Source organism: Chaetodon trifascialis, chromosome 12, assembly GCF_039877785.1.
Source record: "Chaetodon trifascialis isolate fChaTrf1 chromosome 12, fChaTrf1.hap1, whole genome shotgun sequence".
NCBI lineage: Eukaryota > Metazoa > Chordata > Actinopteri > Chaetodontiformes > Chaetodontidae > Chaetodon > Chaetodon trifascialis.
The window spans coordinates 20232474-20250322 of NC_092067.1; the positions used below are offsets into that span (position 1 = coordinate 20232474).

At 41.8% G+C, this 17849-nt stretch overlaps 1 protein-coding gene across 1 annotated transcript; it reads left to right on the forward strand.

Moving 5' to 3' along the window:
* The first annotated feature begins 1917 nt into the window (after positions 1 to 1917).
* ralba (v-ral simian leukemia viral oncogene homolog Ba (ras related)) lies at positions 1918 to 15434 on the forward strand. The gene is made up of 5 exons (XM_070975829.1): positions 1918 to 2045; positions 12037 to 12241; positions 12830 to 13038; positions 13512 to 13689; positions 13779 to 15434. Exons 2-5 carry the CDS (start codon positions 12128 to 12130, stop codon positions 13899 to 13901), a joined length of 624 nt encoding a protein of 207 aa, XP_070831930.1. The 5' UTR covers positions 1918 to 2045; positions 12037 to 12127; the 3' UTR covers positions 13902 to 15434.
* The last annotated feature ends 2415 nt before the right edge of the window (positions 15435 to 17849 follow it).

Genomic DNA, 17849 nt, shown 5'->3' on the forward strand with positions numbered 1-17849 from the left:
CCATCCATTACTCAACCTGATCTCCAATAGCTCATGAACGCCAGGCATAAAACTGTACCAATCCCATGACTAAAGTGGGAAAACAAGTAGAGACAATGGAGCAAGGTTGAAATCCTCATTAGGGCCAGAGGGGGAATATAAACAGTACCACCAGTACAATATTTTTGTCTGCCCCTCGTCCGTAAAGGCTTTCAGTCCCAATGCATTCAATGTGTTCTGTATTATGAAAATATCTAAAAATGGGTGATGTAATCCTGTTACAGTTCAGATATCCTCATGAAGTCAAGTCCTCCATGTGTAGATGTAGGGAGTTTTTTTTCTTTAGGTATTTAAGCCAGGAGAAAACACAGTCTTTAATAACTTCCTTCATCAAGAGTGTCGTTATGCTCTTTTATTGTCTGCGTACAACAATGCATGTGAGAAAACCTCTACAGCATAAATTGCCTGTCATCAGTGCCATATACCAGAGGGCTGAGACATGAAACACACTGCATGTCTGCGCTCTGTATGTGCTCTGTCCCCCTGCTGTAATTAATGTGGAAAGAAAAGCATAGTGGGAGTGCACACCATTGTATTTTTCATGTTTGAGGCCAATGTCTACGGATCTGTGCTAACAAATTCTGTTGGGGGAGCAGAGTGTTTTATTCAACTCTATAAATATGACTTGAAAGAGCCCCCAGTTGTACCATTACCATCCACCCATTTACTTTATATACTTACTCTCATTCACGGTCAAGGAGGGCACTGTTACTGCACCACAATAAAGTTCTGCACCGGCTGTACATAAGAGAGCTTTACCAGCTAAATTTTATACATTTCAACATGACTTAATCTATTGTATTATCACAAAAGTGTCTTTGGCTTCTTTGTCAAGTCTACAGCTCTGATTTTGAGGGAAAACTAAATCGGAGATGAATATAATGTTTTGACAAAATAATGCCAGTGTTGAAGACAGAGAGAGTTAACTAGCTGAAATCTATATCTCAGATGTTAGTGTTTTGGACATGCTGACTTTGCAGTACTTAACAGTGCACATAATTATATTGGCATATTTGAAATTGGACTTGGGGGAGTGTTGCAGGTCAATAGTGTTCATGTTTAGCCAAAGATGACAGTTCATTGCTTTATCATTTTATTGTTAAAAAGCCATACCAGTGGTATGCTACAACTGGTTATTCATGACATTATGCAAACTCAGTTACTGAATTTTGGAAATTTTGTTCTATATTGTACCATTTATTGCATTCATTCATTTCAATGCAATATTACAATCTATCAGCACACTCATGAAATATGCTCTAATTTAGAAGTCAAGAGTGCAACAATTTGTCAATTAATCAATTCCTGTCAACTGACAGGAAATTAATCTGCAGCGACTATGAGTTGCCTTCTTTAGGTAACAAATGGGAACCTACTCCTTTCCTTGTTTTTTATTAATTAATACAAGACAGAATAATAGGATGATGCTATAACATATTTGTTAAATACAATCCAGACATGTCTTACTTTGGTACTAACATAAAGACCCAAGCATGGTAAGACATTTATATGTTGTGCCAACATAAAAAACAGTTGTGTTGGAGTATTTGATGTTTTGAATTATCTAAGGTTTTTAGACCAAGCACAATGTAAATTTGTGGTATTCTGAAAACTATAAGGTTTAGTGTAATTACATCAAATAATTTAAGTGATATATGAACACATACACCAATCATAGGAGAAAACATTACTACATTTGGCTAAATTATACAAGCCAGAAGTTATACTAAATGAAGAGCCGTTTGAGAGCCGAAAGAGCCGGCTCTTACTGAGCTGAGTCAAATGATATGACTCATTAAAACGAGCTGGATTTCCCATCACGAGACGACCCACTGAATGAAGCGTTGGTGATGTCACATCCTGTCATCTGTAGTTTTTACATCCGGAAGGTGGGGCTTTTGTTGCAGGAGAGGTTTGCACTTAGAGAACCAATGCCTCGAAATGCTCTATTAATGCAGCCATCAAGATAACATCAGCCGTGGACAGATATACAGATCCTACTTTGGGTAAGGCTTCAGAGCTGGTTTAATGGAGGGAAATAATTATATGTTTGATGACACGGCCGTTAGAGAGTTGGTTAACAAAGTACCACACCTGTTTTAAGGAAGGACGAGCGACCAATGGACAGAGAAAGGGTAACCGCTTAAAATAAGATGGAAATAAACTCCTAATTCGTCTTCGCGTTTAGCTAACCAGTTTAAATTTCCGTTTTCGTATCGTAGTTGACGTATATTGTATGCCATTGTGATATGTGTATAACATAACGGTAACATTAGACGTCAGTTAATAATCGCTGGTAAGTTATCTCTAGGTTAGCTAACGTTACTGATAATTAGCATTAATTTGTTGGCACTCCGTCAATGTGGCGTTACTTCCTTTATTAATGAAAGATATGCACTGATGTGTTCGTAATCGTTTAACTAACGATGTGCTGCTGCAGTGAAAAAGTCTTATGACAAAGTCCGTGTTTATGAGCTTTTATGTTGATGGTCAGCTGCCGTGAGACACCAGCGTTAGCTTACAAAGCTAACTTGGTGCAACGTTAACTCAGGAGTTAGCTAAGTTACATTACGTGTTTGACAGCTGTAAGCTAACGTTGACGTTTGCGAGGGTTTTAGTCAAGCTAATAAAATAGTTGTCTAGCGCTTTATTAAAATTAACAGTTATAATTCATCGTTTTCCCGTCGAGAGTTACTCAGACTGGTCGGTGCTGAAAAGTTTGGTTCCTGAGGAGGTGACACACCCAGGCTGGCTCATGCTTTCTTCAATTAACGTTGGTGTAATCCTGTAACGGAGTACTTCTCCACCCCACCATTTTAGCTTGTATTAGTTAAGTCTGGGGGGTCTAATGGGGGTATTACCACACAATATTCACTCTATGTCCAATGTAGTGAAGTTAAATGCCTTATTTTCCGGTGGAGCTATAGGTTGTTTGTACATAACGTCACGTCACTCTTTTATTGTGGCGTGAATTGCAGATGGAGGGCTGGAAGTGATTTTCTGCACAGGAAGCCTTAAAACACTCTAAATGTCTATGTTTTGCATTGGTTACAGTTCCTCAGATCAATCAAACCATGAAACTGCTCAGAGCTTTTACTGGGTACTAAAAGTTGTTCACAAGGGTGAAAAATGCAAGAAATTGACTGAACACTGGCATGGGAAAAAGTGGCTTAACTGTCTGTGGTCAGGGGTCTGATAATGGTGGAAATGGTGTAACATTAGTTATGGTGATAGATTTAAAGTAATAGCTTCAAGCAACACAATTAACACTTGTTAAATCAGTAACTTGCAATGATCCATGTCATTAGTGGCGTTTGGCTGGACCTTTCTGAGTGGTTAACCAAGCCTAGCAAACAACCTTAACATAAACGACAACATTCAGCTCTGCAGCTCTTAGTGTTTGTTGCTTGGTTAATCCACTGGACAATAAAAGCTACGCACCCTTGAAAAAACAAAACGACAGTCACCGTGGAGCACTTTTGTACCAAGGTTGTGGACCCAACTGCGAACAAGAAAGTTTCATGCCTTATCCATACTTTTGTATGCTTTCAACGTCGAACAATGTCTGAATCCTTCATCTCATCCATTGCAATTCTCACTTCTGGCCCTCTATCTAAATTTAATGTCTCGTGACCGCAAACAAGCTATTGAAACTTCATAGAGGATGGTGTCTGCTGAGCCCCGGACACTGCATTGGGGGCTATTTACTCCTGTAAAGGTAGCCAAGAAATGTGGTTAATTGCGCCAAAATCTAAGAAGGACAAAATAGTGCTTTTTTTAAGGCAGAGGTAACTTTGAGTGCTAGAAGAGAATGTTTTTCCTGCATAGAGCATGTGGGTGCTGTGTAACCAGGTGGTGTTTACTGATGCTCCATTTTGCTGATGGCTGTAACGTGTTCAGCTCTTATCAGCCTTTTTTGTTTGCAGACAGGTTTAGGGGAGTGAGAATAGTGTTGACAAAGCAACACACTCCATCTCATTAATAATACTTCTTCTCTTCTTTTGGTATCTGGGGAAAGTGACAAATATAATTCATCATCCAGAATTGTGTGTCTCATGGGTGAATGAGGCCTAGTTTAAACAACCTTAAAAAATACTGAAACTATCTGTTTTCTTTTCTTCATAGCCTTCTTTACTGAATAAACACAGGATTTTGTGTTTCAGAAATGCATTTTGGATGTGCTCCACTCCAGATTTTTTTCGAGATGCGCTGTGAAAGAATAATTGATCACTTGGTCAGTGCTTGTTAACCTCTAAGGGACACGCCAACCTTTTTTTTTTTTTTTACAGCCGAGCAACCGTGTATGAGTAATTTTTTAAGAAAAAAAGTTAAAATTCTGATTCTAGCTTCTTAAATGTGATTATGACTGCATCTAAATATCTTTAGGTTGTGGACAAAACAAGACATATCAGAACATTATACTAGGCTTTGGGAAACACTGACAGACATTCTTCGAGAAAATAATCAACATATTAGGTAAAACCCACAAGTTAAGCTCAAGTCAGTAAGTGTTGCTGATTATCACAGTTAACACGTCTGGAATGACATGCAGTCGACCTGCTCGTAAACAACCCATGAGCACAATGCTGATTGCAGCTCAGTCTGAGTGTGTTCAGGGAAACCATTGCAGGAATTGTTTGGCAGTCTTAACGGGCTCCACCAGCATCCTCCAGGATTTTAAAAATCTGATACAGATGGTTTCATTGTGGAACTATTAATGGCTGGTATTTTTTATAACAGCATTGTCCAAGTCTAGCGTTTTTACCGCAGTACCATATAATCAACTAAATGCTGTTTCAGGCTTTTCAGGAAAATGCCTGAAACAACATTTAGACCCTCACAGGAAGTGAATTTCAAACTAATGAAATAGGTCAGTTGCTAGATTGGCATCGACCAACATTAGCAACACTGTAGCCACTTAATGCAAACAACAGCACAGCAGGATTGTGATCAGCTCTGGCAACAGTACAGTTTACTACATAGTTGTAGACCCATAGCAGTCAAAAGACTCCAGCGATGGAGAAAGGGCTTGGGAATGAGCCTGGACTGGCCCTACATTCCTCCTCTTTCTCTTTGTCTGGATGTAGCTCTAACCATGTTCTCTACTTCTACACTTGTTTTTCCTCAATGCTAAGCCCTCCGGTTCTTTCCCATAACACTGACAAGTATTTCCTGCAAGACTTTACTTCCCTAATTTCAGACCTAACCCGGCTGACTCATATCAAAGAGCTCCATCTGCTGCTCTGATCAGTTTTTCGTTCTCTGATGAGGTTCCCAAATGAGCTGGGTTCTTGGTGTGTAATGCCACTGAAGTCAGAAAACCATGTGCTAGTGATGTTGGCAGTCTCACCGTTCTTGACTTGGAAAGTGAGTGATTATGTGCAGGAGATAGGGATGTAGATAAGTGCATACCTACCCGCCATCAATTGTCTGCTTTCTGTCAGCAGGGAGGAAAGGAGGTTTATATATTTTGTGTGAATGTCATTTAAACACTGTATGAACCATGCTTGTAGAATTTTTGCCCATGCGGCCCTTGCAGAATATGCAGGGAGCTGTCATTAACTCAGGCCCAAACTGCTTGTGTTCATCCAGCAGATATTTGCAGATCCCAGCAGTCATCTGACAAAATATGTGCTCTAAAGCACACCTTGTTAGAGAGACTCTAAGGAGAATTTTTTCCCTCTTGCTAACTTGTTACTTGAAAAAAACAAAACAAAACAAAACAAAAAAAAAAACAGAAAAATGACTCAAAAAGGAAGAATAAAATCCTGTTCATCAATGAAAGTTTGACGTGAACTGCTAACTGCAAATACTGCCGTTCCCTTTCCGGGATACAGTATGTGAATCAGACAATGGCACCTTTTTCCCACTTGCAGGGATGTGAATTACTGTCAGTGTAGAAGGATTCGTCTCCCCCCACCAAGGCAGCCAATTTGACTGCTGTACATACAGTAGATGTTACTGCGATGTGTGAGGGACCAATTATGAAAAGTAGTGCATCCTGTTTCCCACTACGAAGTGGAACAAGTTATGCAAATATTTGCTTGCAGAGCACTATGATAACCAATCATTTCCTCTTAACCCTCTGCTAGCATTGGGTGGCCAGTTGGAGTGTCACATTTCTTCAAATCAATGGTTCAATTAGACTTTTTGTTTCAAGGTCACAATTTGATTTTCGATTTGGACATTTAGACCATTGAGTCTTGATTTGTAAAGATTAACAGATCACTGGTTTTATGCCCTGTGTGGCAGCGTGTATGTGTAGCATAGCATACAAAGTAGTTGTCGTAGTAGTAGTAGCAAAGTTGTAGTTTGTTGTTGACACAACTTACAGGGGAGGCAAAACGTTGCCACACCAGTAACGTCAGGAAAGCACGAGGATTTTCCAGTTTTGTTTCTCCGTCACATCCTCTGGCAGTGGTTGTGGTGTCAAACTGGGCTGTGTTGTCTTTGAAATGTTTTTTTTTCCCATCAGATTCCTACTGGATGCAGGCAAGTAGGCGAGGGTGGAGGCAACGTCAAAGGCTGCTAATACGACTAAACATGAGTTAGCCTTCTATGCCATGTGATGAATGGCACACGATTTGGGTGCATAGAGGATGTGTGCAGAGATCTGTGATGCCTCTCATCACTCACACCATTTCACTCAGCCTCTTTTTCCTCCACTCTGCAGCTCCACAGCTGATCTACCCATTGACACTTATCTGCACTCTGAATGTGCCCTGTACCCTTCCAGACAAGGCCATAATTACACCATCATGCGGTGGAAGGGCATCTCAGCCCATAAATGTAGTACTGTGTTCCCAGTTATGTTTAAATTTGGGACAAAGCCAGAAAGATTGTATTGAACAGTTTACTCACTCTTCCTTCTCATTCATCCTATGTTTCTGTTTATGCTAAAGTATGTAAGTATTTCATGGCAGAATGAGGTTGACAGTCCAGGCTTTTCAAAATGGTACAGAACGCCCCAAGGAAAGAGGTTAACAGGCACCATAAATGATGACCATATTCCTCATGAACACATCTGAATTGTGACGGAGAGGATCGTGGGTAGATTTGTCTGTGGTGCTGTCACAGTTTACAACTCCCCAAACCATAAACCATGATAGTGCTTGCAGGTTGCTAGTATGGCGTAGGTGGTATGTAACTGAGCTAATTGTGTTTCCTCTAGGCAAATGGAAAAAATACATAGCAAGTAGGAGATTCGTACCGGGCAGTTGGGAGTTACTCAACAGGAACGAATACATTTGTTAGTGAATGCATGCTGAGATTTAAACTGAATCAGTCCAGTGGAATGCTTAAATAATGGGAAAGATGTGTGTCCGAATAAGATCATCAGGGTCAGCTGCAGGGAGGATAGAAAGGTTTAGTGTTTTATTGACTAAATCCCAAAAAGCTTTTGCAAAATGGTGTCATGTGTCTCTAGAGTCATTGTTCTGGCAGCTGAACTGGATCACTGAAGACTGCACTACATTTGCACTTTGATGATACTGTCCATATGAATAAGAAAGAAAAAAAGGTTCAGAATTGAGATGTATTTGAAAAAGCAGCTCACTTAGTGCTCCTGAAGTAGGAAGGATTGTACCGCAGAGCGGATTTAGTTCCCTGCTACCCGGCCTGCTGCCCGGTTTCGTCAAAGGCTCCTCTGTGCGCTCCCCGACAGAGGGTTGTTAGTATGCACGATGGGGTGCTTTTTGTAAAGTTCTTTCTTGCTGCTGTATACCGTCTTTACAAGGAGACAAAATCATCTCTTGATCTCCAGTGGAAGTGATCTATCCTGCATTGTTCTTGCATTGTAAACGTTACAATCCCACTTGTTTGCATATTACAGAACATCCATTCTTAAACACACCTCATGACTGAGGTGACTCATTTAACTGAGACTGTTTTCGCCACAGTGACCTGTAATTATGTCTAGTTAGATCGCTGAAGTAAAGTGCTCACCCCCCCTTCACATGTGCTGGAGTACTAATGAAGACCATCCTCAGTCTGGGAGTGGTAGAAATAGGGTGAGACACAGCAAGAGTTTTGACTTGCAGCTGGTGCCTCAGTGAGGGAGTTGTGTGTTGCTGGCAGTAGAACTATCAAGGGAGGATCTGTTTAGATATAACTAGAGTTAGTGGTGTAAGAGGGAAAAACAAGTTTTGCAAGTCGGATGAATATCACAATATTGTTGAGTGGAATTTCACCATAATTTTCTTCCCTCAAATGATATCACATCCTGTAACGTGTTGGATACTCACACAGCATTAATGCAACACCGCAGTGTTTCAGTCCAACCATAGCAAGTCTCGGCCACCTCAGATTGTTTTGGTGTACTCTGTTGAGCTGCACTGATGATGAGAGAAACAGCCACACTGAGCTAATCTCCTACTCAGATCTTTGGAATTAGGTGGGTTGTAATTGGGCCAGAAAATCCCCTGCTTTCTCCATCAGATAGGAAGAGGAAATCCCCCTCAGCCCCTGACCTCTGGAATGCAGAGAGATTCACAAGGTTCAGCTATGGCTTAGTTAGCTTGGATATATACACACACACACATGCGTGGAGTGGATTCTGGACATCTTGGTGCATGACACTAAATTTGGCCATCACAATGCTAACCGTTGGTTTGTTTATGCCGGTTAAAGTCTTAGCTTCTGCACATATTGAAAGAGGTTTCAATGGTAGATCATAGCTTAAGAGTGAGAGCTGCACTTTTATGAACAGTAAATGAAAATAGGAATATGTTCAAATACCAGTTACAATGTTATTGTCATTAGAGTCAGCCAATTGCGTAATAACATAATTGTAATGGACATTATCTTACTTTGATCAGTGCCTAACCAGTTTAAGCATTCCCAGATTAGAGCATAAACGACCGGTGGTCATGTTCTATGTCAGGTAAATTACCAATTTGCAAGGCTTGGTAGCATCAGCACAGGCTCTTTGGCTCTGTCCACTGTAATCTTTTATTCGTGTCTGTGTGAGTCCTGGTAAACCTTGGTACATCCTTGCCAAAGTTTTAAGATGAGCAGGGAGGGAACACTGGCCTTTTCTCCAAAGGGGCTCTTTGCATCACTGCACTGGTTTCATCTATATTTCAGGAGCTTAGCAACCAGAGTGGTCTGTTCAACTATACCCCCCCACCCCCCTCCTCCGTAATCCCACCCCTCCTAAAAAGGACCAGCACCAAGCAGACTCCAGCTCTATATCTGGGTCAGGCCTAAATATTAATTCTCTTTTGCCAGTGCCTTCAATTATATCTCTGCATTCAACTTTTGGTGAACTGCACCATCTGTACCATCCCCTCCCCTGAGCTCTGAACTTCCTTTGGAAAGGTTGCACTGGGCACTTGTGTTATGCATATATAGTGTATATATATATTTGCCTTTAGTTTATTAACTGTGATTGCTTTATTTATAGCCCTGGGACTTGTGTGTGCATGCACAGTGAAGTGGGTTATAAGTGAATAATTTAAAAGGTGACCCCTGTGCATAAGTGCTGAGTTTGGCATAAGTTCTTTCAAGAGGTGTATAACTGTGTGTGTATGTTTGTGTGGTTATCCTGCCTATGAGCCCTTTAACTGGCCTGGTTACTGATAACAAAGACAGGAAGAGCACAGGTCAGACTCTGCTTCCTGGTCAGGGAGAGGGGAACCATGATGCCACTTCCTCAGCATCCACAGATGTAGCTGGAATGCTGAAGTGTATGCTAATTTGATGCAAACCACATGTTCTCTGCTTTTGAGAGAATGCTGCAACAAATACTCTCATGCACAATTGCACATTTATGTGGAAATTGTTGATATCTACTTTTACATCAGGAGTTTGTGGTGGTTTCATGGGCTTAACTGGGGTTGTGACATTTTCTCTATATTTATAGTAAAAACCATAATGTAGAAGCACAAACATGGGCAGATTTTGAGGTAAAAGGTTTTTTTCTACCATCGGGGGGGACTTTTTCTGTCCTCAGCCTTGTCTGGTGAACTGTCTGTGCACACTCATCTCACTGTACGAGCTGAAGTGAAATGTTTACTGTTGGGGAGGAGCAGATTTGGCTTTGCTATGAATCACCTCAGCGCTCCCATTAGTGTGACATCCCAAGAGGAGGGAAGAAATCCTTCTCTCTACAGATGGAGATAAAATTATGGGAGGAAAGAAGAGGTGATGTGACTGTGCACTGTGATGTTACAGCAACAGTATTTCGTCATCTGGCAGAGAGACTTTCAGGATAGCAAGCCAAAAGGGTCTGTCACAACTCTTGCTCTGTTGCTTCTCGACTCAAGATGACATTAGTTTGCATTTATATAACCTGACAACTGTTGACATTATCAGATGTTTTACTGTGGATTTCACTTTTCATAGTGAGGTGAATAACGGCTGGGTGTTGGGTTACTGGTTGCTTACATTGCATAGGGCAGAGGCCAGAAAACCACAGTGAGTGCTAACACCTAAAACATTGAGTCCAGGATGTGCCGAAGGGTTAAGTGTCATTAGTATTAATCAGACAGAAGGCAGAAGAATTGTGTCAGTAGGCTAGTCCACAGGATGTGATTGGCCTGGATTTCTGCTGCGTCAGAAGAACACAGGATACTGGCTGTTTGGTTGATCTCCCAGAGACAGTCTGTCTCAGCAGGCTAAGATGCACTTTTTTCTCATTTTCTGTCACTCACGCACAGCTATCGACCATTACAGTCAAAGGCAAAATGCCAGGTCTCCTTCAGAGGCTCTGTCTCCAAAGGCTTAAATGATCTTGAAAAAGTCCATCAATGGCTGTTTTAATGACCGTTTTAATGCAGTGTACAATTACAGTCAAACGGGATGCTCAGTATTGAAATATTTGCCAATGTCTAATCATTGTTTATGGTAATGTCAGCGGTTACAGCTTTAAATATTCCTCATTTCTCTCCAATAAGACCCCAAGTCTTCTCTCGACCATACAGAAACTGTGATGGTCTGCAATCAGTGTACATGAATGCAACTTACTTCCAGCTTAAATGCTCAAAACATACTTTCTATGGAGCAGAAAGTATGCTCTCCCATAAATAAGATCACCTATTGCTTTAAGTGACAGCAAGGTGCATGTGCAGATATCTGTTTCGTAGCAAAAACTGGAGCCAAATATTTAGCTCCTGTATATTCAAATGTGTCTGGTGATCGTCACTATAAACTGTGAAGAGCTTATTGTGGTTAAATAAATGTCTGTATAATATTATGCATCATTTTGATGTCAGACGTGCTGCTGTACATCCTACCCTATCAATAAGCTGACAGATACATTGTGCCTTCCTAATTCAAATTGATCGGTTAGATTAGTTGCCCCCTCTCATCAAAGATATACAGTAACCAATATAGCACACACAGTCTTGGTTGAAATATATCCTGCCAATAGATGGCAACTAAAGGCAGATTGATGTCTTGTCTTCTGATAAATCTGTGCACACCTACCACTCTTGATGCAATCGTTTCACGTCCACCCAAGGCTGTGCAAGTTAAAACATGACGGACAGGCATTTGCAGTGTAGTCAGTTTTTACTCAGTTGTGTCTGACAGAGATAGAAGATATGGGAGTCAGCCGAAAGCAATTGACTCTGAGCTTTCACCCTCTGAGGGCAGGTCCCACATAGTGCAGATAGATGGCCAACGACATCTCCCCTCGTTATAACGAGGTTAGCACACGATGCCCTATTTTAATGCATTCCTAAATGGCGTCTTGCAGCGGAGAATGATAGCTTCATTACTTCTGATCAGCTGCAATGACCTTTTGATGACGAACTTTATAAAGTTCTAGGATTCATGAGTGGACAATTTGGCACTTTAATGGGATGGGTGGGGGTTGAGGATTCAAGATTTGTTGGAGCAAAGCCGAGCGCCTTGGCACAGCAAGTTACTGTCGCAGTGAAAGCTGTTAAGTAACAACTGCCATCTGTCCTCATACTTGTCCACACACTTGTGTTCCCTCCGTACAGAGACTATTCACTGTAGGTATTGATATGTTTCCTCTTTTGTCATTCACAGGTCAGAGAGTGCCAGAGAAGCGTATGCGTGGGTGGGTGTGTGCGCGCGCATGTGTGTGAGTGTGTGAAGAGACACAACGACGAATCCAGTGATGGCTACCAGTAAAAGTAAAAACCAGAGCTCCCTGGCTCTGCACAAGGTGATAATGGTTGGCAGTGGAGGCGTGGGGAAGTCAGCCCTCACCCTACAGTTCATGTACGATGAGGTGAGTCAGCACACCCCTATAAACAACTGAAAACTGCCGTGGGTTCAAGGTGACCCGGTGGCAGATGGAGAAGGTCACTTGCGCCTCTTGTCTAAACAGTTATTTTCTAATTATTATTATTTATGCGTTATTTGCTCTGAAAGTTTAAAATTTAAAGCCCTCCTTTCACTGATTCACCAGTGGAAAGCTTTTAATGTGAAGCAGTTGCAAGAAATGTTCAGCGGTTCCATGAAAGTAAGAACAGGATTGTGGGAAATGACAGTGGCTCCTGCATCACACAGGTGCAGTAAAACTACTAAAAAGTTGCTGTCGGGATTCTTGTAAAGAGGACACTTTTCTCTAACCCGCAGATGTTGTTTACTGTGAATGCAGCACTCAGCTGAGAGCAGACACAGTCACAGTTTGGATCTGCTACCAAGCAACAAATCAGCTGCATTTTCCGTCATCTGTCTCATGTCCATTAGATGCCACAGGCACACTTCAACTTTAACCAGTGTGGCCGTCTGCACACATGCTTTACTGCTGCTTTATCCCTGCAAATACAACTTGTAGCACACCTTGAAAAAGAAATGAATCTCTTCATCCCAGTTTGTAGAGGACTACGAGCCCACCAAGGCAGACAGCTACAGGAAGAAGGTGGTTCTGGACGGGGAGGAGGTCCAGATTGACATTCTGGACACAGCCGGCCAGGAGGACTACGCTGCCATCAGGGACAACTATTTCCGCAGCGGGGAGGGCTTCCTGCTGGTCTTCTCCATCACAGAGCATGAGTCCTTCACTGCCACTGTGGAGTTCAGGTACTCTATCCTGCAAACAAGATGTCTGTGGGACCGGACGCTTTTTCTTGTCTTTCATTGGTCTAGTGCAAGGACTTTCATACGAGTGTCCGCCTGAACCATTTCTCAAATAAGTAATGTAAATCCCCATAAGAAGAGAAATATAACCTGCGCCACAGCCCTGCTTTTATGGTTTTCTATGGTGTGTTATATTTGTAGAGACAGACAGTGTCCGCGTGGATCTGTTGTGACAGGAAGGTTTGGATTTAGACAGCCTCTCTTCAACATTGGCATGAACAAAACACTGAAGCTCAGATGGAGTTTTCAGTCAACAGCGCTGCAGAATCATGTACACCTGCAAACTAGACTACCTGCTGCACTAGAATCAAAGGGACTGTCATATGCTGTCAGTCTAGGGTCTGTTGTTTGATACTTCCAGGGCAGCGGGCTACAGGAAACAAAGGAGTCATTTACAATCTGTGCTGTCCTGGCAGGGAGCAGATCTTGCGGGTAAAGGCGGAAGAGGACAAGATCCCTCTTCTGCTGGTGGGGAACAAGTCGGACCTGGAGGAGCGTAGGCAGGTATCTGTGGACGAGGCCCGAGGGAAGGCCGAGGAGTGGGGCGTCCAGTATGTGGAGACATCAGCCAAAACCAGGGCCAATGTGGACAAGGTGCGTCAACATAAGTCATACTCAGCCCTGATGCATTTTCAAATTCAGCGAAAGTGCTTCACGGATTCCTGCTCTCTCTCCCTCTCCAGGTATTCTTTGACCTGATGCGTGAAGTACGAGGCAAGAAAATGTCCGAAAACAAAGACAAGAACGGAAAAGGAAAGAACAAGAAGAACAAGAAGAGCTTCAGAGAAAGATGCTGTTTACTCTGAACTCTTCACGGACCTTAACAACCCACAGTACAGCTGTTATGTTGGGGAACAAAGCAGAGCGTCCTTGCCATTGTCATTCAAATGAAATTTGATCTTTTTTTAATAGCTGGTTATAGTTTAGTGTTTAGAACAATCTCAACCACTTTTTTTTGCCATTTGTAATTCATGAAATCTGAGTTGCCGTTTCATTGGAACATGACCGCTGTTGTGACTGTGACTCGGACCGCAGTGCTTGATGGCTCGTAGTGAGCCGATGACCAAACTGCCACTGACACTAACTCTGCTGCTCAAGACATTCTCCACTGTTTAACTCAGCGATGATACTGCCTTTGACTTGGGTTCAGTGTGTTTTACACCAGAATTGTCTTTGTCAAGTAAACAGTGCTCTTAATTTCTTTCCCTGCTCTTATTCTTAACCTGCATAATTCTTAGTCCATGTTAGTGTAGACCCTCCGTGTTCATCAATTCACAAGGAACTCTAATGCTGCTGTCTGTCATATTTGGAATCACTTACGAAGACTGCAATGTCTCGTCTGTTGAAGCCTCATTCATTCATTCATTCATTCATTCATTCATTCATTCATCTGTCCATGCTCTGATCTCTGCGACTTCAGAGCATGTTTGGAATGACTGTTGAAACTGGAAGTTTCAGGTTTTTTTTTCAGCCCTTAAGGTTGCTGTTTTTACGTTCCTTTTGTTTTTTGAAGGTCATCCAATGCTTTGTGATTTTCTGATCACAGGAAATCAAACCGTGCAATCAGAGAACTTGTTGCCAAACAGGGTTATTGTATTCCATATTTATCAGGCCTTACACGATTACCACAAATCAATCATAACGTGCTTTGCTGTTTTTCAGCTGCTGCAAGATAACATCTTTGGTGACTGTAAATCACAGGAAAAAAAAACAAATGTGTGGTCACTTCAGAGCTTCATCTAGATATTTTAACATTTTAGATATTTTTAGGCTGTAAGAAGAAGGTTGTAATGTGGTTTGTCGTGTTATGTTTCGGTGAATGAGCAGTGGAGGAGAGAGTAGAGCTGTTCTTCTTAATGGTGCTCTGCCATGTTCATGTAATCTGGCCCCTCTCACCGTCTCACAGTGCAGATTACTTCCTGTTCTACACGACTGTTGAGGTTTGGAGTCTGCACTGCGAGACAGGTGTTGACAATCCCGGAGGCCATGGTGCCTCTGGTCCACAGTGGCATTAACTCCAATAACGTCTTACTGCGCTCAAAAGTTCAGATCTTCTTTTTATTTCTTGGTCTTTTTAATGACATGCACTACATTTTCAGATACCTAAGAAGTGGACTTCATGCCGAATGGAGTCACACTGGAGATTTTTAAACATTTTGTGCCAACAAAACCACACACACACAAAAAAAAATCAAGCTATGTTTGTGGATGTACAGTATGTATGTTAACTGAGTGTATGTGCTTTGTAACATGTCCTCCCTTTCTCCCTACAGCTGTAGGTATGCTACTATGTCTCTGCAGTGAGCGCTGCTGAATAAATGCTTTCTTCTTTGTAAATACTGGGTGTTATTTTGTCTCCCTGAAAGCATAAAGTGTGTGCGGAAATTAAATGTGAATCAGCTCCCACCAGGAGAGTTAGTGCTGCATCTTGCCCTCCGCCGGCTGGTGGAGGCAGTGGAGCTGCTCTCTCACTTCACTGTATGGACACAGTACAGTTTGTTTGGCACTTGCCACAGAAGTGAAATGTTATGGTTGTCATTTCCTGTTCCCTTTGGGGCATTCTGTGCCCCAGTTTAGTCAAATAACCCAGCAGTTACTCACTTTGCATTGATTGTTCCTCTGCCATCTAGAAAAGAGTGCCAACGGCCTGTTTTTCTTGAATTTGACAGTGACACACCAGCGCTGTCTGTTATTAACATTACAGGCTTATCTTACGTGTCAGGATGAGCGGAACGTCACCCTCAAGACGAACCAGTCGTTGACTGTCACTGCTGAACCCATGCGGTGGTTGGTCAGTGAAATGCATTTTACGATGTGAAAACAGGGTTACATGACTAGGCAGAGACTCACAATATATCACTTTGAAAATATTTTGTGTTATGGAAGAGGGAGGAAGTACCACTAACTTTAATATGACTTTATGTCCACCACAGCTAAACATGAGAGAGTTGTTTGTGTACAAACTTGGAAAACTTTTATATTCCTGTAGTACTCCTATAGGGATTTATGTGTCTCTCTTACTCAGGAGTTTCTAATGGCCTTATTCTGCTTTAATTATAATAAACTTTATTTGTATAGCACCTTTCAAGCAGGAAATACAGCTCAAAGTGATTTACAACAAAGAAACTGCATGCACCAAAGTCATGGAATGAACATAAACACTGACTGAAAAATAAAACCAGCTTGATAAAAACAGAAAAATAAGATAAAGATGCTAAAGAACAGGGACAGAAGGCCATAATTAACATATGGAGAATAAAGCCCACTTGATAATAAACCTTAAAAATGAAGATGGAAATAGAATACAGACAATGCGCAGCATAAGACGCAAAATAAAACCACTGAATAATCATAAAGTTTAAAATAGAGTGCATAAAATCAAGTCAAATACAGCATTTTAAAAGAAGTGCAGCGGCGCATAAGTGCCAGTATTCCTGCAGGGATGGATGATTTGCTGTCATATTTCTATTTGGCTGACGAATGGCTGAATGGAAAGATCGTTTCCAGCAGTATTGTAGCTTCAAGTCCCCTTTGCTGCCAACACTCAGATACCCCGATGTCTTCAAATCAATCGGCCATTTATTGGCACTGCAGCAGCTCCTGGCTGTGCATTTTAACTGAATCAGAGATAAGACTGTAACTTCTCTGGCCTTTTGGAGAGAGTTGTTTATTTATTAAGTATTGATCAGACAGGCCAACACCAGGTGCATTCTTAAATTCGGTGTTCACCTTTCGAAGGGAGAGCGGAGAGAGGAACACTGTGCTCCTGTAACATTAACGGGACATTTACTGCACGCCTCACACAAACTAATCCTTCCTCAGTTTATATCAGTGGTGAAACCCACAGGGTTTTTAAAGCCTGTGGCAGCATATCCACCGGAGAGGCTAAACATGTCACAGCTCTGATAAGCACGTTTACCTGCGCGACACTCACCTCTCTGGATTTCCACTCTTCCCCTGCACCTCTAAGTAGGCAGATTAGGTGGTCCGTTAAACCCACAGGAAGGCAGTTATTTAGAAATATATGAAAGGGCAAAGTGAGCCGGGCTAATGACCGATGCAGTGTCACCGGCGCACTCTCGGGTCTTTTATCATTCTGCAGAGAGGGCCCACGTCCTCTGAGTAACCCTCATTATATCTGAGCTAATGTTGGGGATGAGGATGTTCAAGTGATAAAGCACCATCACAGTCCTTCATTATACAGAAAGAGAAACAGGCTCGGTGGAATTGTGCTCGACCTGTAAGATAAATGCAATGGACAGAGAATAACTCCTATTTTAGCGACTGTGCCACATCCTGCTGTCTGCATGGTGCGCCTCACAGGGGAGACGTGCTCACGCTTTGACCATGGGATGGCAGTCTTGGTATTCTGTAGACAGTCTGCCACTGGCTGCCCTCTGCATCATTAGTACTCACAAGCTACAGGCTTCATTTAGTGGTGACTATTGACAGTCATCAGTTGTCAGCCTCAGTTATCAGCAGAGTTAATGAATAGCTTTATAATTATTTGTGTTCATTTATTCATTCTGACAAAGTATCAGAGCATTAGTTAAATCTTTTCCAGAACAACTCTGCAATGTTTAAAATGAGCTGTAAAAAGTTCTAGAAGAACAAACCTCATCATTTATAAACAAGTGACATTTACTCCACATTATTCATGCAGGAACAAGGGAACAAGATGTGACGTGAGGAAATAAGGTGGTAAAAATCTGGGAACTTAAAAAGAATTAATACTGTAGATATTTTTCAACCAC

Coding starts and splice junctions, on each gene's coding strand:
- ralba (XM_070975829.1), top strand. CDS start 12,128: ATGGCTACCAGTAAAAGTAAAAACCAGAGCTCCCTGGCTCTGCACAAG. Junction 12,242..12,829: donor TACAGTTCATGTACGATGAG/GTGAGTCAGCAC, acceptor TCTTCATCCCAG/TTTGTAGAGGACTACGAGCC. Junction 13,690..13,778: donor CCAGGGCCAATGTGGACAAG/GTGCGTCAACAT, acceptor CTCCCTCTCCAG/GTATTCTTTGACCTGATGCG.